The 24,175-nt window shown below is 38.5% G+C and overlaps 1 protein-coding gene and 1 long non-coding RNA gene across 6 annotated transcripts in view; one reads left to right on the forward strand and one right to left on the reverse strand.

The window, feature by feature from the left end:
* The window catches only part of epha3 (eph receptor A3), a 125,936-nt gene extending 106,292 nt beyond the window's left edge, over positions 1-19,644 (forward strand). For 4 of the 5 annotated variants that reach the window (XM_088608760.1, XM_088608752.1, XM_088608771.1 and 1 more), the window contains exons 14-17: positions 2,624-2,773; positions 3,981-4,174; positions 9,017-9,172; positions 15,459-19,644. In XM_088608760.1, coding sequence (XP_088464886.1) covers positions 2,624-2,773; positions 3,981-4,174; positions 9,017-9,172; positions 15,459-15,564 — 606 coding nt within the window. In that variant the 3' untranslated portion in view covers positions 15,565-19,644. Of the gene's footprint in view, positions 1-2,623; positions 2,774-3,980; positions 4,175-9,016; positions 9,173-14,208; positions 14,303-15,458 lie in introns of all 5 variants that reach the window. The other variant, XM_088608786.1, reaches the window with a different exon arrangement.
* LOC148676567 (uncharacterized) lies at positions 1,251-22,274 on the reverse strand. The gene is made up of 2 exons (XR_015927607.1): positions 22,092-22,274; positions 1,251-1,454 (listed from the first exon to the last, which is right to left on the reverse strand). It is a non-coding gene; the product is annotated as an uncharacterized LOC148676567 (long non-coding RNA).
* Between the last annotated feature and the right edge of the window lie 1,901 nt (positions 22,275-24,175).

Here is a 24,175-nt window from a genome sequence, read left to right on the forward strand (position 1 = left end):
TGGAGGGTGTCCCAGCAGCTGCCCTTCAGCTCCCAGAGCTGACAATCAGGCACAGCAGTACATTTTCAGAGCTGATCGACAGGAGACACAACAGCTCGGGCAGTCCAGTACATGTGTGGAATTCTGAAAACAAGGGGTCTTCAAGGGCCTCGTCCTGCAAATGAAATAAACAACTGGGAGGCCTGAATAGTGGATCAAAATGTACTGTAAGTCTCCATTTGCAGTACAGATGGCAGTGCTATAAAACTGAGTCTTAAGCCATGAGCAGTTCCCAACTGGCCTTAGGAAATAAGAATAAGACTAAGAATAAAAAAAAGAATAATGAAAATGAGTCAATTAAACATTTTCCCATCAATCCCATTTAATCAGAAGGGAGAATGTCAAAGCTGTGGGCACAATCAAGTCCAGCTATTCTGACAGTGGAGCCTCACGATGGCCTAGCCCCTGTGATACGAGCAGCAAGAAGCAGAACAGTGGAAACTGGGATATTGGCATCACCCAGCTTTTGAAAGCTTCGTCTGGGCAGCTCTCAGCCCACACAGTCTCCATTGTCCTCTGCTATCTTCAGCAGTGCAGGGATCTATGTATGACTTTAATGGAACATATTTTACTTCACAGTGTAATTAGCTCATATGTCACTCTGATACATGTAATCTTCACATTCAGGAAAGAGGCAGATGACTAAGGGAAACCACAAAAGGGAAAGATAACAACGTCAGTATAAATTCAGGATATGCCTATGTAATTCATCTTAAAAGAAAGGATTAAAAAATAAGATATGCCGGTGAGGCTGAACAATGCAAAAATAGATTGCAAAAGATTGGCAGAGTAATTCAAATTTCTTTAAGCCAAATCCACAGCTATCATCACTTCCATTATTTATTCAGAAATGTCATATTGGTGCTAGTGCTCCAGCATGAAGAAAATACTTTGTAAATATTTTTTGAAGATTGTCAAACACATCACTGTCTTGCCTTTCTGCTCTGCCACTGCCTTTTCATTGAGTCCTTAATCAGTTAAAACATTATGACTTCTTGTTTCTTTTCCTGGAACGAGTGCTCATTCTCACGGTTGTTTCTGCACCCCAAAAACAATACTGCACCCCCTCCCTCCCTTACCACTACCACACACACTTTCCTCCATTTCAAGTTTTCAAGAGGGTTTTTTTAGAGGATTTTCAATTCCGAATTAATTACAAATAATGTGCCTGTTCCTAAAGCCTTGGCTGTTTGTCTGAGCACACAGGGGAATGTTGTACACAAGCCTGTTTATTTTTCAAAGCCAGTCTGTTTGAGGAAAGCAGGGCTGGAGCTGTGTGACTTGGCTGGCGTAGCAGTTAGCTTTGGCCTCCTCTCAGCATCTGCACGAGTTTTTTTGACTACACTGAGCTCCAGCTTCGCAGCTGGGCTCTCCTCTCTCCCATTTCACTGTTTTCTCAAGCACGGCAACTCAGCCTATGAGGAAAGTACACAGGAATTAAACAGAATAGATACCATACAAACTGACTCTTCTAAGACAAGCATTTTTTTAGTCCATTGGATTTTCTGCTTTGATGGGGGACTTGTTTAAAAATTTTGGGTCATTTGGATTGATGCACAATGACGTGCTCTTGGCCAAATGTCTTTTGTCAGTTCTTTACTCATTGTGAGGTTGCAAGCAATGCAGATTGAGAGTTCCCATCAAATATTAGTGTAGGTGGCTCTCACTCTGAGTTGTTTATTTTTCATACTAGGGCTTCACTTACCCATCCGGCAAGATATATTTTTAAAGCAACATTTTTATCCTCGTCTCCACCCGAAGAGTTAATTTACCATTGACACTTGTCCCATTGGATGAGACTTTCAAACGAGATCAAAGACAAAACAACCATATCATGTAATCTGCAAAAAAGCAATATTTGTTCTCAGGCAGGGCTGATTGAACTGCTATGGTGACATTTTAACAACCCTGTTCAGAAAATCCAGGCTGCCTCAGGGAGCAGGTCATTGGTCTAAGAGCTCCAGTGGGAAAGCATGGAAATGTATAAATACACTGTTGTTGAGTGGGTTAATAAAACTTTTACTATACAAGGTTCTTCATGGGAAAAAAAAGAAGGTTTTCAAACTCAGCAGAAACCCAGCATTTTGTACTCATAATGTGATGCAAAGATGTCTTTCTCTCAACTCAATTGGGCATTAATGCAATGTGTATCTACCCCTCATTTCACAGGAGAGCCATAATCAATTACTGCTTACATTAATCAATTAGTAAGATCGTTTATTTTAAAACTGACAGCTACAGTAATTTTCAGTTGTACTACTGGTAAATAAATAATTAAATATGAATTGCACGGCAAGTAATTACCTCAAACCTTGTTCTGTATTCAATATATACTGTAGTATCCAGAATACATTTACAGAACCTACAGACATGCTGCTGCATATTATCAATAATACGTTCATTTTGAATGAAGAATCATTGTTTTGCAAGATGTGCCCTTATCTTTCTAGAAACCACAACTGCAACAACAAGTAACAATACCACTTGTAGACCACAGACAAGCAAACCACTGATATGTGCACATGCTTTATACTGTAAAGAAAGTAGCTAAGGGCTAGGTTTCATGACTTGTGTTATTTTATAGGGTGGCAAGATCCCAATTCGGTGGACAGCACCAGAAGCCATTGCCTACCGCAAGTTTACCTCAGCCAGTGATGTGTGGAGCTATGGCATTGTTCTGTGGGAAGTGATGTCATACGGAGAGAGGCCCTACTGGGAGATGTCCAATCAGGATGTGAGTAGATGCGCTGTGACTGGTGATGTCAGAGGGGCCTCAAGCTGTGAGAGGAAGGCAGGTGTATAGGGGCCAGGTGGCAGACAGGGCTCAGCTCAGGAAAGTAGAAACGAAAGGCAGTCATCTCATCACAAATACGCACACAAAGGATAGAGAATTGTCTTCCATTAGGAAATGTGCATTTCATTTAATGATGGCTTGAAACAAACCCAAGTCAAAATTAATAATAAACAAAATCTATTTCAATGCAGACAATTTGTTTGTATAGTTTCCATTCCTTTTGGGATCAAGAGCTGTAACTTTATCTCTGGTACTTGGACAGGTTATTTTCTCTGCACTCGGAGAGTCAGGCAGTGTTTATTTGGATTGCATACATTAATGATACCCTATTAAAACCAAGACACAGTCTTGCATCACATTAAAGTCTGTTAACTTTGCAGTTCTGGTGAACTTTTGTAGGAGATAGAAAAACCTGGCTTCTTTAAGCTTAAGATAAATATCCCATTTTAAATTGGATACGATTCAACACAATAGGCAATGATATAGGATTGTTTTCTTAGCTCGATTTAAATTCAAATGTGGAACTACACTCCCCAATAACTTAATAAAACCAAACAACGTCTTGTAACAAAATGCAGTCACCAGCTGAAGTTTGAGAAATAAAGCAAGAATGAGCTTTCAAAGGTACATGTAAAATCTTTTTTAGTTTTTTTCATTTATAATAACTATTGAATAAATCAGGATAACTGTAATTCTTTTTTTCCCCAAAAAAGAGAGAGATGTAATCCTGTATTTATTCTCCTTGTGGGCATTTGTATGTATTTGTAGGATCCCCTACAACCCACATCTTTCAACACAGAAAAAAATGGCAGCTCAAATGTCGCCATGTCTTTGGTTGAAGGAATAGTCCTTTTGTCTATTCCTACAGGGAGAACATGTTCTTATGCTCACAGGCGTAGAAGCACTGCATTGTAAAAATGCCAGTCTTGTCAAAGTCTGACAACAGCAGTAAAAACGACAATAGCAAACTGGTGCCAGCACACACAAAAGCATTACGCCAACACAGATGGCCGTGTGCAAGACTGATATCTGTACCACAGGTGGTGGAAAAGGTGGTTCCTCTGTTATGAGGTACTAATTGGAAAATGACAGGGGTTCTGCGTATGTTCAGTCCTTCCATCACACCTTTCCCTATGCCTATATGCAGGTGATCAAAGCAGTGGATGAAGGCTATCGGCTGCCACCCCCCATGGACTGCCCGGCTGCCCTCTATCAGCTGATGCTGGACTGCTGGCAGAAGGACAGGAACAACAGGCCCAAGTTCGAGCAGATTGTGAGCATCCTGGACAAGCTCATTCGGAACCCCAGCAGCCTGAAGATCATTGCCAACACGGCTTCAAGGTAAAGCTCTAACCTAGTCTCACCCAGGCTCTTGTCTGGAATCTGAGGGGTCTTTACTTTTCCAAAGTGCAGGACACTGGGGAGACCATTTCCAAAAACAGGTTCAGCCTGCATCTCAGGATGAATTTTAATGAAGAATTGGAGGCACTGAAGAATTGTTATTGAGAATAGGAGGCAGTAATTTACCTTAAGGTTTGCGGCAGAATGGAACAAGCTACCCAGCCATGTGGTTAAAGCTGATACCTTCACTTCTATCAGTAAAGGGCTGGATGAGATTCTTGGATTAATATGCTACCAAACAGATAAAATGGGGTGAATGGTATTCCTCTAATAAGTAACCTTTGTTATATTAAACCTTTTACATGAACTCTAAAATTAGCTTCAAATTCCCTTTCAAGCGAACTCCATTGTAAGAACCTTGCCGACTTTTATTGATGTTATATCCGATAATGAAGCTGGTGTAGCACAGTAGGTTGGACTTCTGACTCATGACTGATAAGTGGTGGTTTTGAGTCTCTGTTACAGACACTGGTGTTGTACCTTGTGTGAGGTACTGTACTTCACCCCAGTTGGTCCAGTCCAACTAGCTCTGTAAGTGGAGAGCAGCATTGCTGAGGGTGATCCCCTTGACAGACTAGTTTAACAGAAACCAGGATGAGCTCTGGCCCGATGAACCAATGTGTGCTCTCAGGTTTCACCTTTTTTTTTGTATGATTGTTTGCCCAGGAATTGTTTTAAGATATAAACTGTTTTTCTTCTCCTTTTCTGTGCAGCAAGAAGTAGATAAGGATCTATTGCCCAGACAGACCACAGAACGCACTTGTCATAGACAATTGTTCATTTCCTGTACAGTTCCCTAACACGTCTGGATAGTTTATGGGTTTTGACAGCAACATCACTAAAGCAGCTTAGCTGACTTCAGTGCACTCTTAGCTTTACCTCACTGGGTATCACCAACTGTTACAATGCTAGACAGATACAAAAATATTTCTCATTTTCATGGCCTCTCTCCTTATGAGGCCAGTACTCGGTGAGGTCCAGCATGACAGCTGTTATTTCTTCAGATTTTTTTAATTTATTTTAGTAAAATTGAATCCACCTGGGGGTGCCTGAAGCCACAGCGTCCCTTGTACGCTGACCGTGTAACTGGGAGCTTTGTTATTATAAAGATGCTCAAGTGCATAACGATGACTAACGAGTTCTTAAGAAAGTGAAAATGGGTCCCAGGGAGCTTGCCTGTAATTTTCCTGATTGGCTTTTAACGCGGATGGTCTGGGAGCTGGGTCACGTTGATTTATGGAGAGCAGTAAAAGATGTGGTGAAGCACCACAGGACACCAGTTACAGCTGCACACGGCCCAGCACACCTAATTTGTCTACTGCTCTACATGCAAATGGAACTTCAGGCCCTGGCCAATAAATTTCATGGCCAGACCACTGCTTGAAAGCTGGGGGTTACAGGCACATGCGTGTTGATGCTGAAAAGACCGGGCTTTCCCCTAGCGCGGTTTGTGAAGGCATCTCGGCACTCTTCACAGTGAGAGACAAATTCCTGTCCATGACTAAGCTGCCCAGATGTCTTTTCTATGGAGGAGCCGAGCCAATTTTTCCTTTTAGTCTCCCTGAAGGCCTTTAAAAACATGATACTGCACAGCAGTGGTTATTTAGAGGTCACTGTGTGAATGGAAAAGAAAAATCAAGACAGGAACATTGAGTGTTTACTTCTCTTTTTCCTTTTTTCATTCCTTTTTTTAATATTCAGAATCCTGGGGGGCTGAAATTGAACAGTCTGTAAAATAGAGGGTTAATGCTGAAACTTCATTAATTAAAGGCTCCTCAAGAAATAGAAAAGGTTTGAATTTGGGGCGTAGCTGTCTGTTTTCTTTGCGCTAGTGTCTACTGCTGTTACTAGCATCCACTGAAGTTTAGAAAGTTTTGAAAATGAAGAAAGAAAATAAGTGAACCAGTGGAAACCGGAGGACACAAACAGAAACTATGGGGAAATGCACTTAAAACTGTGAATAGGAGACATGTCTTCACACAAAGGGTTGTGGGAGTGTGGAACAAGCTACCCTGGCAGTTGATGAAGCCAGTAACCTGGTTTCTTTCAACATACAGCTGGGGAGAAATTTGGATAATTAAATACACATACACATATGGCCAGATGGGTCAAATTGCTTCTTGTAGTTTGTAACCTTTTTATGTTTCTTTAATGTTGGGAGACTAAACTACACTTGCTTGTTGTAAAAAAATGTGTTCCATCTTTGTTAAGGATTGTAAACTGCTGTCTAAGAATTATTATCTGAGATAATGTAATATCTATGGATAGATCAAGGAGTAAGTTCAAGGAGTAAGTTATCACAAACATTCTTTCATCACTGTTCCATAATTTAATCTCCCTCCAGACTGGAGAATGTCTATATTTCTCATTCTGACTCAGACAAGATCTTCCCAACAGCAGTATCATCATTGCTCTTTGTAAATGTCAGGTGTTAACACTGCGGATGACAGTGTAGCATTACAAATAGCTTGGTTGCTGAAAATGCATCCTTTCATACTGTTAAGTTAATCAAAACAGCCATCTGTGAAAACAAAAACTACCCCATTATTAATTACTTATCCATTATTAACAATCTAAAGCAAACCACTTAGCTCATGATACAGTAAGTGAGTTTTATCATATTATGTCAGCATAGACTAATGTATTGAATACATTACTGTAATTTCAGTTCATGGTTGTACAGTACCCTACTAAGGATACATGCTTTTCTGCTGTATCTGCAATCACAGAGCAACTTTGCTAGGAAATTAATTGAATCAAATAGCAAGAAAATATATTGGAAAATAACATTTGAATCTATCCCTAGCCCTCTGATCTGAGGCATTTTAAAGAACCCACCTTTTCATTTTGCTATTCCTTTGGGCATGAAAATTCCATTTAATATAATTTTAAGGTCATTTTTAAAGATTAATACAAAAATGATATGCAAATAAAATTTAATAAACACTCCACTCTAGAGATGAATTTGGTCATTCTTATTTTTACCCACAATGCCTTCAGACTGGAATCCATGCTCTACTCACTGTTTCAAACTTGTCAAACTGGCTAAAACTTAAAAGAACTCAAAAATAAGGAGCAACCTTCTAAAGCACTATAATTCTTAGTTATTGTCGTCATCAAAATGACATGCAGTGTTGCTCTGCAGTAATAATACAATTTTTATTTACAAGTGCTATTAAAAAAAAACGCAAAGAGCTGGATAATGCTCAAATGTCCGAAAATGAGCAGTTGCGCACAGTATTTGTGGTTTTGTGAAGACTTCTTGGTATTTTAAAATTGCTTATTTACAAAATGAATCTGTTCTTCTGCTTCAGAATCTCATTTCCTGTTAGGTTCAGAGCCAGAATTCCCCTAGCTTTGAAATCAAATGTATAAACCCAGGCCTAGCCCCTGCACCACATATTAAATCACAACTTTGTTGAATAAAGCATCAAGTGAAACAGAGTCTTCGTTTCAGACAGTTTCACAAGTATTATCTATTATCTAGGAAAAAAAAAACATTTACAGTATATACTTCATTCAAGCATTCAAAGGGTGAAATGAAGAGACATCACAGATATAAACTAAATGAAAGTGGTCAGACAGCATTGACTGCAGAGCAAGGTTCTTTTTTCATATTTAGTGTTTAAGGTCCAAGATTCAGCCAGGCTAGAAAACCAAATATTCAGAGCAGACACACTGGCGATGTGTGCAAGGTCAAGCCCCATTGAAAGAATCGTGCCAACGTTGAAGCCTTGTCTGTATTTTGTCTTTGTTTCCTTACCAAAGTTTAGAACAATAAAACAGAACTTAAAAGTCAAAAGCTTAAAACTTAACAGTGAAAGGACCATTTTTTAACTTCAAACCGTTGACACGGGAAGATCTCTTTTTTTGTTTTTTGGCCATCATCATCATCATCATCTTATTATTATTATTATTATTATTATTATTATTATTATTATTAAGGACAGTGGTACAGTGGTTAACACTGCTGTGGCCCTGCTGCCAATTCCAGTCCAGGGTCACTATCTGTGTGGAGTTCGTATGTTCTCCCCATGTTTGTGTGGGTTTCCGCGGGGTGCTCTGGTTTCCTTTCACGGTCCAAAAATGTACTGCTAGGTTAATTGGCATCCCATCCATGGTGTGTTTTGCCTTGTGCCTGTTACTTGCAGGAATTGACTCTGACTCTAACTGCGACCCTGAATTGGAACAAGTGGTTAGAAAATGGATGGATGGATTATTGTTGTTGCTGTGTTATGAAGAGGATGTCAGTAGTATAAAAGAAAACAAAAGTCATCTGGAATTTTCAGATCACTTACTTGTGGTTATATATAATTTATTGGTACTAAACAGTTTATAGCAGGAAATACCCATTGTGACAGTGGAGAAAAATCTGTGTTTCTGAGCTTCTCCCATCTCCACGGGTATTTCCTTATGAAGGCCTGGGGGGGAGACTGGGGCTTACCCTTTGTGTTTTCTCTTTGCAACATGTGCTTTTATGAGCTTGTTTTTTTAATGCTAACATTTCCTTTCCTGATGTGAATCGCAGGCATAAAAATCCACCTTTTTGTTTTCGGATTTTTCGGTAGGATACAATGCTCACACTGGCGGTGGTCCTGTCGACTGGACTCCCAGGGTCACTTTTATAGGGCTGTGGTGACAGAAAGTCCACAGCTGAGCAGCAGGCAATAGGAACTCAATGGTGTCCACACTCTCCCACTCCTCAGCATCCAGATTGAACTCGCAAACTAATCCTGTCACCCATCCAGCTCACCACTGCTTGTCTTCTCCAATCCCATACAGGCCCTCCAACCTACTGCTGGATCGGAACAGCACAGACATCTCCGCTTTGCGCTCCATGGGGGACTGGCTGGAGAGTATTCGCTCAGTGCCCTGTAAGGACACTTTCACAGGGGTCAGTTACAGCTCATGTGACACGCTGGCCAAGACGTCTACAGAGTAAGAGCTTCAGTTTTGCTTTTGTTGTAACATTTTTCCATGCATAGTGGAGGTGATATGTTTGTATACCTTAAGAATGTATAGGACTTAAGAATTCATAAAGAACGTATAAGAACATAAGGAAAGTAACAATCAAGGGGAGGCCATACAGTCCATTAAGCCTGTTTAGTAGTCAATAGTGCTCACCCAGGATCATATTCAGCCATTCCTGAAGGAAGCCAGGATGTTGCTTTCAACAACGTGGCTGGGCAGGTTGTTCCATTCTCCCACAACCCTTTGTGTAAAGAAGTGCCTCCTGTACATGGTGTTAAGTATGTGAACATTTAATTAGATTCCACTTGCGGCCTTCATTTGTAATTCACTATTATTTAGAAGCTTTAGCAGTCACTCCAACCTTTCTTTTAACATGTGCTTTTTCAGGACTGTAGGGAGAAGGAGATGTGTTTAGTGTTGACAGTCCTCTGATTTAATATCGACAGTTCATGGAGAATAGCTAGATTTGATTCTTTTGAATGAAAAGGCACCTCCTTGAATTTAATTAGAAATGACTGTGTTTTTTACTGTGGGTTTTTTTTTTCTGTGCATAACCCAACAAGAAAAAGAAAAAACTTCACAAATACATGGCAAACATTACGACAGACTCTGGAGACTTGGAATGGGTTTAGTAAATTGAAGCTGGCAAGGGCTATAGTTAAGGGCCACAGCTGACTCGTTCAGGCTTCTAATAATAAACTCGTATTTTCCTGCAGTTGGCATTGATTAGGTTTTATGGGAAACACTGTGGTGGCATTCTCGGGGTCTCTTGAAACCCAGTCCAGGGTGAAGTCCCTGGAGGGATGCCATTCCACTTAACTGATAAGGTATTCGACAGTGTAAATAACTTGACATTTGGATCAAAGTTTGTGGCCCTCGGTTGGCTTTTCTTAAACTTTGTGGTTGTACTTAGAAGAAGAATGTAGAAATGCATAAGCACAGAGAGCAATTAAGAAACTTTTGTTCCGTGTCTGTTTTTTTTTCCTGAAGAATGTGAATAATTATATGTAAATACCATACAAAAAATAAACTCCCTCACCCTTGACCCAGCTTTAATTGCTTCAGAGTTTAGCGTGTCTCAAGGTTGTCTGTAACACCAGCTGCGTGGTGAGACTGGCATATTACAGGCCTGAAAAAAAACTAGTATGCAGGAATGCCCAGGTGTCAGGAAAGAGGGAAAGGCATTTTATGACATAAACACAGCTCTTGATGATTGTTAACAATATAAGGCCTGACGCTGCATCTCTTGAAATTAAGAAGAGCAAGAATTCATGGTCTTCAGTTAGCATCTGAAGCATTCACTTATGAGAAATAGTGGTATGCATCAAGAATGGTAGGCAGAAAGATTGCATTGAGGGTGCACGTTTGTACGATTTCATATTACTTGAACTCTATAAATCAGTTTGTGTATTAAGACAAAATATAGGGTCAAGCTATATATATAGTGTTTCAATTAGATAGCATATGCCAGAGTCTTTATCTGTCTATAACTTTCCCCATTTCAGCTCTGTAGTTCCAGGAGAGAAAAAGAGGGAGAAAACTACATTTTCCATCTGGCCACAGCTTACAAAGACCAATGTGATATTTGCCCCAAACTAATTGAGCACAGGTGTTCTCAATGAAGGCCTTTACTCAGGGTATATGAGGGTGGGACAAAGTAGAGCTAGATGTCTTTTTCATAGAGACCAGATTGTTAGACTAAGGTTGATTTGCCACAGTTTGGTGATCACATAAGGAAAGAATCTTGAAGCACAGAAAGAGTCTATTTTGTTAAAACTAAACAAATTACTGATAGGAAACCATTTGTCTTTTTGTGTAAAAGTTTGTAAGTGGATTAGCCTATGGTTAGGCAGGAAAAAAGTTTAGACAGAGTTCTAAAAGGAGTGGGTTTTCTTGTTTTTCTTTTTGGAGCTCCGAAGTCTGGGGGTTATTTTGGGACCCAGAAGAGCCTACTAATAAGCATAGAAAATACAGGGGTTAATTTGCCATGCAATGGCATGAACTACTTCCACACATTAGAGCCTAAGCAAAAAGTGCCTGGAAGAGGTGACTAGCACCCTAAGTTTAGTATCCTAACTTTTTTCTTTGAACAAATGGTGGACTTGATGTAGAAATGTGTGTCAGCCCTGAACACAAGGGGGCTGTGTGTGGCCTACAGTGTAAGCATTAGTGGGCTGCAGACTTTCAGCTGAATGGGACTTCATGAATCGGCAGAGAACTCCCTGAAGATCATCATTGTTTAGCTAGTTTCCTGTCAAGAGTGTCACCTAATGAGCTGGTCCTTGCATTGAAAGTGAAGACATTGGGGCTCCTCTCATTAGCAGCTTTCTCATCTTCTTATTAAGCACCCGGCCTGTATGCTATGAAGTTCTCTGATGTATTTCAATGCAATACTTCCACGGGCCTAGGTTTCCATTTATGGTCTTGTTGAAGCGTTATATGATCTATGTACCACTTGATTCCTTTTTTAATATGTAGAATTCAATAACTTTTATAAAGACGAAGAACACCTTCAGTGTTCTTTGTTCATTCCTTTTCAGACACAAAAGCTAGGTTTTACAGCTTTAAAAATGTTCTTAATGGATTTGAGAAAAAGATAGTATTACTGATGTTGTCCTGACAAATTCCAGATTCCACTAAATATCCAACCTTTGGGGGATGTAAGAACATAATATTGGGACCTGACATCAATGTTGGAGGTAATGTAGAAATTACCCTCAGTGAGGATGGGAAATGGAAGGGTGTATTTTTCTACATGTTGCGTACACACACACAGATGCCTACTTTTAAATGGAATCAAATTAATTTATTTAGGTTGTTGAATTTAAAAGTCAATGACCTACAGGTGTACATCATCTGATGTTAATTTTGTTGCAGTTACAGACTTGAGAGATTGAATTCTGCTCTGAATTGTTCACTGTTAATATAGAATACAGTCAGACAAACAGGTAAGCTAGGCCTTTAATATTTTAGGAATGTGCACTCACTATCCCTGCTCTCATGCCCCAGCATGTTGACTTCAGTCAGCTTCAAAAGTAATAATCATTCCTTGCACATTAGGGGTGGTTTACTGTAGGGCTTATAAATCTGAGATGTTTATCCTAATGACAGTAAAGTACTACAAACAAATGTGTGCCAAGTCAGTAGGCCCATAGTGTTTATGTTATGTTATTCATATGCTGTCTTGACGTACTGTATTTCAGTCAGTGGCTGCAAACGTTTTAAGCTCTCCTTTAAATGAAGGGTTATTTAATTTAAACAGTTTAAATAAAGGGTCTCAAGACATCATGCTGGGAGAGGAACTGAATGTGTCAGTCTTCCTCACATTAGCCTTATGGAATACTAAATTACTGTTACTGTATACCCGCTGTGTGTGTAGTTGCTAGTTTGGCACTCTCTGAAGAAAGAGGTTCTAGGGTGCCTTTCATGTTCATATTGTTCCCATGCCGTGACACTGTGGGTCTGCTCAATTAATTAAATACAGCGTTTGTTCCCCTAGTTTTTCAGCTGCGTAAAAGCTGTGCTGCCTCAAGGCTAAATATCCCAGAGTGGATGAAAAGTTTCTGTAGGACGTTATTCAATACTATGCCAAAAGTCAAAACCTGTGATCCACATATATTTTAAAAGAAAGCTAATTTATTCAAGTAGAGCACCAACAATTAAATCTTCATCAAGGCTCTTTGAACATTCGAAAGAAGTCAATATGTCACTGAAACTACAAAAAAAATAACATTTTTGGTCCTCTGTGTTATGAACTGCACTGGCCAGTGTCATTAAAGATGAGAACATTTCGCAAGACCAATATGGCAGCTACACTGTCCAAATACAGTTTCTCCATTGGGTGAAATGGGTCTTGAAATGTGATCCTTGATTTTAATTTTTATTCAAAAAATCTAAATTACTTAAATGAACATGCCACCTGTTCTGTTAAATGAACATCCTAATGTTCTCTAAGCCGAGACCAGGCTTAGAGAACTGTGGGTTAGAGAAAATAGCTCACTTGAATGTCAATTGTTAATTGTCAGCTCACTGTTAAAACCCTCATCCTAGTGTGACTACGATTCCTACCAAGTGTGCATCCTAGTCAAGATGTACACTTTCAAGACATCCACTTTTTCACATTTTGAGCCCTCGATATTTGTGTGCATTTGTAAATATAATATATGCATTTGCAAGTACCTTGGAGTGTGGCAGATACAATGTGGCACAACAGTGGCCATGAGACAGTAGAGTCCCACCCATTTGGGCAATCAAGAACATACATGATTATATATTAGTATGCTATATTGTTCAAACTCTGAAACAACTGAATCTCTGGAACCTCAATGATTTAAATTTAAACTGTGATTTTGCATGGTTGTACATTTCAATTTTACATCACAGTAATGTAGAGGTGCTTTTCAAAGATTAAATACAATAAGGAAGGTAAAAAAATCAACACATTTGATTGGGGGGTGTAAAGGACAAAGTGTCAAAACAAAGAAGGACCAACTATAAAAGGATCTGAATATCTCTGTAAAACTATAAAACCGGAAAGATCTTGGTCAAAAAGACTAACTTCTGGTCAGTGATCCTTGTTCTGATGACAAAGACAGAACCTCCACTCACTGTTTTGAGAATGGCACAGTCTGCTTTATTGTGTTGCACTGAAGAAGGTTATTTGACCGAACGAGGTGACTTTAACCACGAGATTAGCAAAATAAAGCATGTGGCAATCTCCTGAAACAACGTTGTCACCTCCTCTGCCTTCAGATGAGGCTGGAAAGGTATTTCTCCACAGGAATTTACAGTACCTGTGTCAGGGACTGAATCTCAATATCTGAGATTTTGTTGAGAGCTCATACTGTACTTCAGTTTTTGTCTTCTGTGAGTCACATTTTTCTGGGTCTTGCATTTTACTGTACATACTGTACTGTATGATGGTCTGCAATGGCTATCTGTGTTTCACATGGAGTGGGAAGTTGGGGAGTTAATGTGATTCTAAAGGTTTACTTTATTCATAGAATCTGCCTGACTGATGTTAAGCCAGCAGCCTCTTCCCCCGAATGGGAGCAGTCCCTGGGAATAACAACACTTTAATCCCAGAAGGACCAGATGGTGGGTCTGACCACTGCTTACTGTATGCTGGCTGCTTCAAAACTTTTCTCTAACATTTTTGTGCAAAAGTGGCTTTTCCAAGCACCCTGAACACGTCAGCAAAATGACATGAACAAAGCACGTACAAAGCTGCGCATATCCTAACATCTGCTTATACTAATTTGCTTTTTCAAACTTTCATTACATTTTCTAAGCCCCAAGTGAAGGACTGTGGTTGATGCATTGTAGATGGTATCTGCTAAGAGCTGTATAGCACAGTGTACTTCAGTGGCAAGTGAGCACTGCATCACATACTAACATCTCGTTTTAAAGCACAATTCCAAAATCTTTAAACCCTCAATGTTATGACCTCACTGAAAGTGCAAGGGATGAATACATCCATATGGTAAGTGTCAAGAAACAAATGTGCCTGTAAATAATAAATGCTTTTGTCACTTGTAGCATGGAACTAATTTATTGAATCCTACCAAGAAGTGTTGTTTTAAGGCATTGTAAACATTCAGTACACATGTGTCAGTGCTGTTTCATGCTTTGAACATGGTATTACAACAGCTATACAGCCTTTTTGAAGCTGTAATAGAATATTGTAGTGGGCTTTTTATTGTACTGTATATTTCTTCCATCGTACCACAGAGATCCCAGTCTTTTCAATTCCTGTTGTTTGAAAGCATTCCTTGCCACCCGCGCATGTTTGTCTTTCTCAGTGTCATCATTTCAATGCTCTTTGAGTTACATTCAATCTCTTCAACTTTGAATAAAACTGTACAAAGTTTCAAAAGTCTCACCTTGACAGAGGCTGCTTTAACCTGCAATAAAAGCTGCAGTAAGTGTTTGGTACTGCTTAAATTTACACGTCATTGTATTAACTATGATACAGTATCTGTATCTGTCAAATGTAACTGCTGAATTCTCTCATTCATATGTTTGCCCTGCAGCAGTTAGACCATTGATCATTCATTGTAATCCCATTGAATTGTCATGGTGGGTAATCTGAAAACACATGGCCTGCATATATACTATGTCACTATAATCGACCTTGACACAGAGAATTAAATAGAGCATTGCTGGAGCAGCACTGTGCATTAGTCACTGTTCTCAACAGGTGTGCTGCATACTGCTTTCTGTCTTACTAATGGATTTCTCTTCTCACACGCAGGGACTTCAAGAAGATTGGCGTGACAATTGTAGGACCTCAAAAGAAGATTGTAAGCAGCATTAAAGCACTTGAAACACACACAAAGAACGGACCTGTTCCCGTGTAAAACTAAGATTTTGAAGCTGCTTGGGGTTTTAAAAATGGATCTAAAATATAAAAAGAACAGAAGCGAGTGGAAAATAAAACGTTTATATAAAGGAATGCTGTGGACAGCAACTTCAGGGAACAGTGACAATGACACAGAGAGGTCCTATGGTCTGGAGAAGAGTTGCATAGCACTCCCAGTTCCCATAGCTCTTCTTTCTCTGTGCAGAGAAAGATGTTCCATTGCTACCGGTAAGAGTTGCCTTAATACAGAAGCACACAAGGGCAGGCCTTGCTACAGAGTGATAATATCTCTGAAAGCAGTTACTGTACCACCAGTCCTGGAGTGGCATGCATGCTCTAGATGAGAGGCACCATAAAGCACAGCTCGGAGCCAAGACTAATGGTTGAAACTTCGGCTTGCACGCCCACATCGAGAGAAAGGTTACGAGCTGCGAGCACGGACCTTGTGCTATGCTTACCATTTAATCTTTTCCAAATGGTCGCCAATGCAGGCCCTTTGCATGCAACAGGGGAGTGTTTGGACGCCTTTAATAGCATATAACAAGAAAAGCTCCCATCACTGGAAACACAACTCACGGGCTTGAAGACAAACCCAGGAAAATAGTTTATGTACGCTCCAGCTCCAGCTCCCGATCTGAATAGATGAGGAAGGTAGATCAATCTAACCTCCATGCTATAGTGTTCATTGTAGCTGGGGAATGGACTGGTGCATGGAAGCAGAATCAGAGGAAGTAACTGTACTTCAGAATGGGAGGAAAGTCCAAATGTTTGGTGGTGATAAAATGTGGTCAGGAAAGGATCAGAGAGTCCAGTTGTATGGAACCCAAACTCAGATACCATAAAACAGACAAGAGTAGTACTCTCTCATCATCAATATCAGAATCATTACAGGTGGATATTGAAAAACAATTGGCTCATTTTATCAATTCATATAACTGCAGCTACTATAGGTGTAAACTTCCTTCTTGTTTTAAAGTAAATGTAATTCGTGTGCATTTTCTAACAAATATCTGAAATATCTGGTTTTACCATTCTATAAAACAGAAAATCTTTATATCATTAAAGTAGTTTTTGAAAACAGATAACTATAATAAAGGAGTACATAATGTGCATATTCATGTAAGATAAAAAGTTCTCTTTTAAAGCATGTACAGTATCAAACAATGCAGGGACACTGTAGTACTTTCAGGTTTTGATTTATAACATTACAACAGAATGAGGATGACTTACTGTCTGGTCTGAATGTTGGTTTTATTTAGAAAAAAATATAAACATAGGATAAAGGCAACATTCACAAATGGCGTTGATGAAACAATATTTATGAAATATTTCAAAATGAATATTTAATACAGTATGCAATAAAAAGACTATAATATTCAGAAACCTGGGTTGAATATAAAAGGAACCAGCAAGAAGTATTCTTGAGAAGCCATGGAATTTATCATTTCTCAGGCAGCATTATAGTAAACATGTTATCTTTTGCTTATTTACTGTAGCTTTTCATTATCATAGATCCCACTCATCAACATTCAACAAACAATTTTAAGAACCAAATCTGTTTAACTTGCATGATATGCTATATAGATATTTTGTGTTATACACAAGATGGAAATTATCAACAAATCATGTATTTCAAGATGTTTTGACCAAAAGTAGTTCAATATTGCTTTTCTTTCTACAACAAATTCCTTTTGAATTATTTTATTACACAAATAACTTCATTAATTTTGAATACGTTAAAATAATAAATTAATAGTAAAATACATATTAAATGCATTTATCACCTTAAACAATCAATAACAATACTAATGATAATACATAATAATCAATGATGATGATGATGATGATGAGAAAGAGAACTAAAGCTGGGAGAAAATGTAAAGCCACTTTCTGTCACAGTTTAGCCCTCAGAAAAACAGTACAAGAAGGTGCCAAATCCACTTGCACAGCCTTTGACATTTTCAGAACCAACCCAAAATCCCCCCACCCTGACAACACCTTTCCAAAGCATAGATTCTGACATCTGTGGCTGTATAACCAAGCGGGTTCTGGGTCTGGGAAAGTGTGGTCTTGGATTACAAAGAGCATTTCATTAAACAATCTAGAAAGGTGGATAAATGCCTTAAACATTTCCCTTAATAAAACGTATACCAATAAAACGCCACAATATATTGCATTGCCCTAATTGAGCATCAATGTTGTTAACTGTATGTTATTCTTTTAAGGCCATAATGTATTTTCACTAGTTTACCATCCTACTACATACACGTCAGCTCTTAGAATTGTATTTTGCTGTTTTGTATGCTTAAAGGTCTGTAAACTACAGTATTTTAGAATTTGAGACACTGTTGACCATATTTGATATCACTACAGTCTCCCAGTCAAGAAGAGCATTGATGACCCAGGGCATTGAAGGTTATTGATGTGCCATGTTGTCACCATGGAAACTAACCTTTTTGTTTTGCTTTCTTAAGCAAGAATTTTCTTTGGAAGTTTTCATTAGGTCAGACATAGAAACAAAGTTCACTGGGAGAACAGCTTTAAACTGGTATTTGATTGCATGATGAATGCATTTTCAGTGAGTTCTCAGGATGTTTCAGGTAAACTAAGGCTTGTTCCTCCTTAGCTCTAGGTGTCAGATGTGAATTAGACAGAAAATAATAAAACGTGAAGGTAAATGCACTCCAAGAATGAGCCCATAGAGTGTCAGCCCTGTTTTAGATGGATATCTGCTGTGTAGACGATATCGAAAGATAAGAGCGGCATTCTCCTTACATGTTTGGACTCTTTCCACCTGAGACTTGTCCTTCCATAGTGAGAAGCCCACAGTTCTTACGCCTCTACAACATATTTAGCCATAGTGTCACAGAGGCCCAATATTCAGGCAGAAGGAGGCCTCCAGTGTCTCGATAAACTCTTCAGAAACCAGAACACTCCAACATTGTAAGCTACTGCAAGAGAAGTACAGTAAGATGTCTCATTAGCAGGGCCTCAGGCTAATTAACCATGAAATCATGGAGCTATGGGGCATTGTATGGGGAATGGATTGGTAATAGAAATCAATTTTCTTAGTTAATCATAAACATTTTCTCCTCAGCCACTTTTTTGGATCAGAAGATGAAAGGTAATCTTAAAATCTTATTGTGCTTTTAGAATGAGAGAATGTGAACTCCTTCTTATCCCAGCACACAATCCATGCCAATAAAAGGACAGAATAATGGAACTTACAACTTCTAAGCCTGGAGGGGTTTGCTAGGTGTTAGTTTAGCAATCCACAAGGAACAAATGGAAATAACAACTGAACTATAAAGGCCAGTGGTGTTAAAAGGAGATCATGAGAGAATAGGGAAGATTGACTATGTACTGTAGGTAGAAGCTGGCATCGTATTCCACTACTCTTTGTTAAAGTGTATTGTGTTGTTCTCAAAGACAAGATAGAAAAATGCCATCTTTTTAACAGACCTTCACGTTGTTTCACACTTCAGACAGCAGTTTTCTCTGATCAGTGCCATTTTGAAATCAGCACGAAAAAAAGCGTATACCCTGTGTCCTTCAAACTGCTTGTGAATGACAATGTTCCCTACAGTATTAGCTTGTATATATGTAAACATGATATTGTAATATTAGCAGCAGTGAAACTAGCGGTACTGTCATTTACATGGCCATCTCTTTGTACAGACTTCGCTATTTAAAAATATATGAGGGAAACATTTTTAAAATTTGTGTATCATATTATCTTTTTTTTTGTTTTTTATACATTCAGAAACAATTATAATTTACAAATGTATTATTTATTTGTTAACATATCCTGTGCAAAGTTTAAGAGTTTCGTTTTGTAGCATACAGTAAATTATGACCTTTTGTGCCAGGTTTTTACTGATGTTCTGTATTTGCTTTTAAATATGTGTTTTAATGAACATTATTCGCTTTGCTCGCACCCTTTCCACCCCTCTGCTCCCCTTTCTTTATTTAGACCTTACATGTACAAATGTAGATGGCCTACTACTAATGTAAAATGATTTGTAGTGGAAACATTTATATTTTTATAATAAACATAATGAGAATATTTTTTAAAGAATGGACATTCTGAGAAAATGTATTTTCCTTGTTTGTTCTGGATTTATTTGTCCTTCTACTTCAATACAGTAAGAAAAGATAATCACTGGTTCAACTTTACTTCATTTTTTATTTTTCTGTTTTGCACTAAATGCATCTACAGTATATTTTCTTCACACAGATTAATTTTAGAAAATAATTTCCTTGGTTTTTGTAAAATAGTGTTCACCTGGAACTTTATTTAGTGTATAATACACATTGTATTTTGTGTTTAATGTAGAAAACATGTAATTCTCACTAAAAGGAGACATTTTTTACTATTTTAACAGCTTTTTAGTAATTTTCCTTCTACGTTATTCTACGTTTTCCAGATGCATGTTCAAACCTTTCTTCCCAAATTCGCGCAAAGTTCTGTAATCCTTATTTTGCTGCCACATTGAATTCACTAAAAAGAAAAATCAGAAAAGGAAATCTAGGTCATAAAAAATATTTCTTGTTTCCACGATACACCATATGCATTTCTAGAAAGCAATGAGTTCCACTGCACTTCTGTGGGCATGAAAGGTTCACTCTCAAATCACAGCCCAACAAAATTCAGCTTTCTTTCCACAGAGGAGAGTTACAGGGTCATGAGTTTAAAAGGGTGCTTGGAGAGCTCTTGAGGCTGGAACACAGTCTTTTTCTATAAACTGCTATGTGACATCAAGAAATAGGAGTCACTGGTAAAAAGGAATTGTGCAGAGAACCACTTGGAAAGCTGAGATATGTGATATGATAAAGCTTTTTTATATCTGATTTCTCAGAGGTTTGTATTGCATTACAGCAGCTTTGTTTAACACGTACAGAAATGTTGAAAATAAACAGTGCAAGTAAACATCACATTACAATATGTAAAAGATGTCTCCACTTAAATAATCATTTCAGGCCACCTCTACAGGAATCCACACAACTGCACCAGAACCCTAAAAGGTTATTCACTCCACAATTGTATTAAGACCATATAGTTACACACATTACTCCTTCATTTTTTGAATAAAATAACATCCACTGATTACACCTGCCCATACACCATTAATTATTTATTGTGAACAATTTGTTGATTGAGTAGTTTGACTGATTATGGGATAAATGAATGCCTCATTTTTTTTTAAGTCTGCATTGAGGCACTCTAAAACCTCAATTTGAAGGCATGAGCTGATGTTCTAATAATGCAAATAATGAGCCCAGACTAATGAACGCATGAAGAACTGTGGATGTTACCAATGGGTTATTCAGCATAGACTAGGAAAAGGAGCTGTGGAAGATGAAATGCAGAGATAATAAATGAAGGTACAGTATCTCGTATGGGCACAGAGGAAATAATGGCTGAACAGTGATGAACGGTGGTAGAGTGTACCAAAGTTACTGTAGGCTTTTGCAAAGAGCAGTGTATGTTGGAGGGGAAAAGGTAAGCTGAGGATTGAGGCTTCATATCAAGTGAAGATGATTCAGTAGGATTTAATGCAGAAAATTAATTAATATACTTTGAGTACAATTTTTAAAAATTGCATATTAAAAACATTAGGTCTATGCTACAGTTCATATGTTTATATACAGTAATAGACTTTTCAAATCAGGCATATTATTAATAAAAACTCTTTTTCACAAATTAAGGACAATGAGTAGGTACATTTAGACATTACAACACCAATGATTCTCAGAAACATGGAATCCAGTTCCAGATCTTTAAGTGTGTTAAAAATAGGAAATAGAGCAATGCAGAGTCCCACCTTGGAGGCCAAGATTAGGCAAAATCGAGAAAGGCTTGTGTAAATTCATGGATTGAAGCTACCGTGTCATTCACATTCACAGCCCCTGACAGTGGGTGGCTTTAAACCCTGCAGAGAAATGTCTCCATTTCACATGCTGATTTGTGATAATGGAATGTAAATCGTTTCACAACCTATTAAATGCCCTAAAAGAAGAACAATCTGACTGGAAGCAGGAGCAATGATCTCAGGAGAAAAGCTGCTTGATACAACATTATCCTAAATGATGAGCCAGAGTGAAGTGCACTGGGTCATGGCTTACATCTTGTGATGAGTTCCTTTGCTAAAGCGCAAACACCCACAACTTCCAAAACACATACTACCAGTTCTGTTCTTGGATTGCCTCATGAATACACGTTTTGTACAGGAAATTAGAAGACACATGGGTACAAGTGTGCTGTTCAACTTAATTGAATAAACATTTTTTTTTCATATATTCAGTCAAGTGTTGATATACAGTATAATATTATATACAGGACAGTATATATAATTCATATATTCAGCAACTTTAAACTTTAATATACTACATATAATCTTATAGTTTAAGCTTTATGCAACTTTATATTCAGCAACTTTAAGCTTTAATGTACTATATAATATATTAAATTTTTATCCAGCTTCTGGATTTACCCAAAAGAGGATGAGGCACGTGCACATGTACCTCATCAGTGCCACCCTCTGAGTCATTTGTCATGCGGCATGTTGCTCCACAGCACCTGGGAGAAGAGTTGGTGCCCATCGGAGGAGTATCAGGTCTGATGTCAAAGCAAGTCTGCAAGTGCAGTGCAGGAGTCATTGTTTGCCAAGAAAGCCATCTTAGACTAACCCTAACATTACCCCCCACATGTTCTCTGTCAATTGTATGCCACTGTCAGAAGACTCCCAGTCATAGTGAGGTCACAGTGATGTCATAGTGAGGTCATAGTGATGCCATATCAAAGTCATTATGAGGTATTTCCCATTTAGCTTGGAGACAGCAGCCAGTAAGGCTGAACAGAAATGATACCAGTGATGCACTAATGCAGCCCATCAGCTTGCGCAGGGGTATTAATACAATATGTGGAGAAGAGACCCCTGGGATAGCCTATTGTCTGTGGTTAACCAGCTCTTTTTGTCAGGCGACAGATGTCTCACCCTGAATAGTTCATATAAACAGAGAAATCCTCCTGTAATAGACAATAACAAGATCACACAGACCCTTTTAGTGACAAATAGGGACTAGAATGTGCCTTGGTGCCACAGTGGTTCCCACAGTGCAGAAACTCTGAAGCTGTCCATCCCATTTCTGTAATCAGACATATACTGTACAATAGAAAGCAGCACGATCTGTTTTTCTTGGGCATTGTACCTGCTTTGCCAAACTCTGCAGATTATGTTGGAAACTGACTCTGTAGCATATTAAAGAAGCTATACAGCCACTGGCGATCTGCTTTCAATTCTTCTAGTTCGGTTACAGTAATGATATTAGTAGCATTAATGACAGGTAAAGAACAATACATTTCAATAAATTCTTCTTTTTCAAAATGGGTAACACCCCTCCAGAAAAGTGGAAAAATATTTGAGCTCCCATAAACTTGGCGGTCACATTGAGGGGTTTGAAGGGAATTTCAAATTGAACACAACAATTAGCCCTGAGAAAGTACTCTGAATATACTGTACCTCCAACCTCCCTCTTTACCCTCTTTAAAGATATCCAGCTGATAACAGCTGCAGGAGAGACCAAGACGTTGTATTGCAAAGATATCAGCACTCATAATCCTGGGGATCCTGCTGCACTTGGAGATGTCATCAGTGTAAGTTGCTTCCTGGCTGTGGCAAAGGTCTTCAATAAAGAGGAAAAGTCCCGCATTCATCATTTTGGAGGGTTATTTATGTTTTCCAGTGTGTTATTGGCCATTCTGCAGGGCATGATTTGCAAGGATAAAGAAAAATATTGAGCCATGAGGGTCTGGGAATAGAGTCAACACAGAATACTGAGAATACAGTTCCGTCACATCTTGTAGTAACTCAAACAAGTCACATCACAAGACATCAGGCATTAGATGTGACATGTTAGACCCTTTTGTTTCTATAGCTCAGAGATAAATGTAATAATACTGTTATAACTTGACATTCAGCTTCTTCTTGATTCACATGTGGAACAGAGCACTACTGACTGTGCACTATCAGACGTAATGTCACTCCCTCTTTAAAAGAGATTTAAGTGTCCCTGGTCCCCTGAACCAGCAAATTTTTTTTTGGCAAAGCAGAGGTAGTAGACTTGATCACTATAACATCTGTACACTCACAAGAAAGATGAAGAAATGCTGTTGGTTTGATTTCCAGTAAGAGACTTGTTGGCTACCTAAGCAAAAATGCAAATGCTAGATGTGATTAAGAAGCCATTTAGAAAAGACATAAAGAGTCAGCGTCAAAACCACAGAACTGTGCAATTACTTTGTTTATATGTATTGATCAAAAAGTTCTCAGTTTTATTACAACATATTGAATGAGACATTTTGTGTTAATTTACACAATTCTTATACACACAAAGCATCGTTGTGTCATTTGTGTTGTAGTGGTTCAGTTCTGCTTAGTGATACATTCTGTGTGGAGTTTGCATGTACTTCTTGTGGCCTCATGGTAATTTCTGGTTGTGCCAGTTTTCTCCCACAGTCCAGAGACCGAACTGTTTATTTTGTTTTATACAGTATGTTTGTACCTGTTAATCACCTCCTCTTCATTTGTAAAAAATTAATTTAGCCA

This window comes from Lepisosteus platostomus, chromosome 2 (assembly GCF_059453375.1).
Source record: "Lepisosteus platostomus isolate fLepPlt1 chromosome 2, fLepPlt1.hap1, whole genome shotgun sequence".
NCBI classification, from domain to species: domain Eukaryota; kingdom Metazoa; phylum Chordata; class Actinopteri; order Semionotiformes; family Lepisosteidae; genus Lepisosteus; species Lepisosteus platostomus.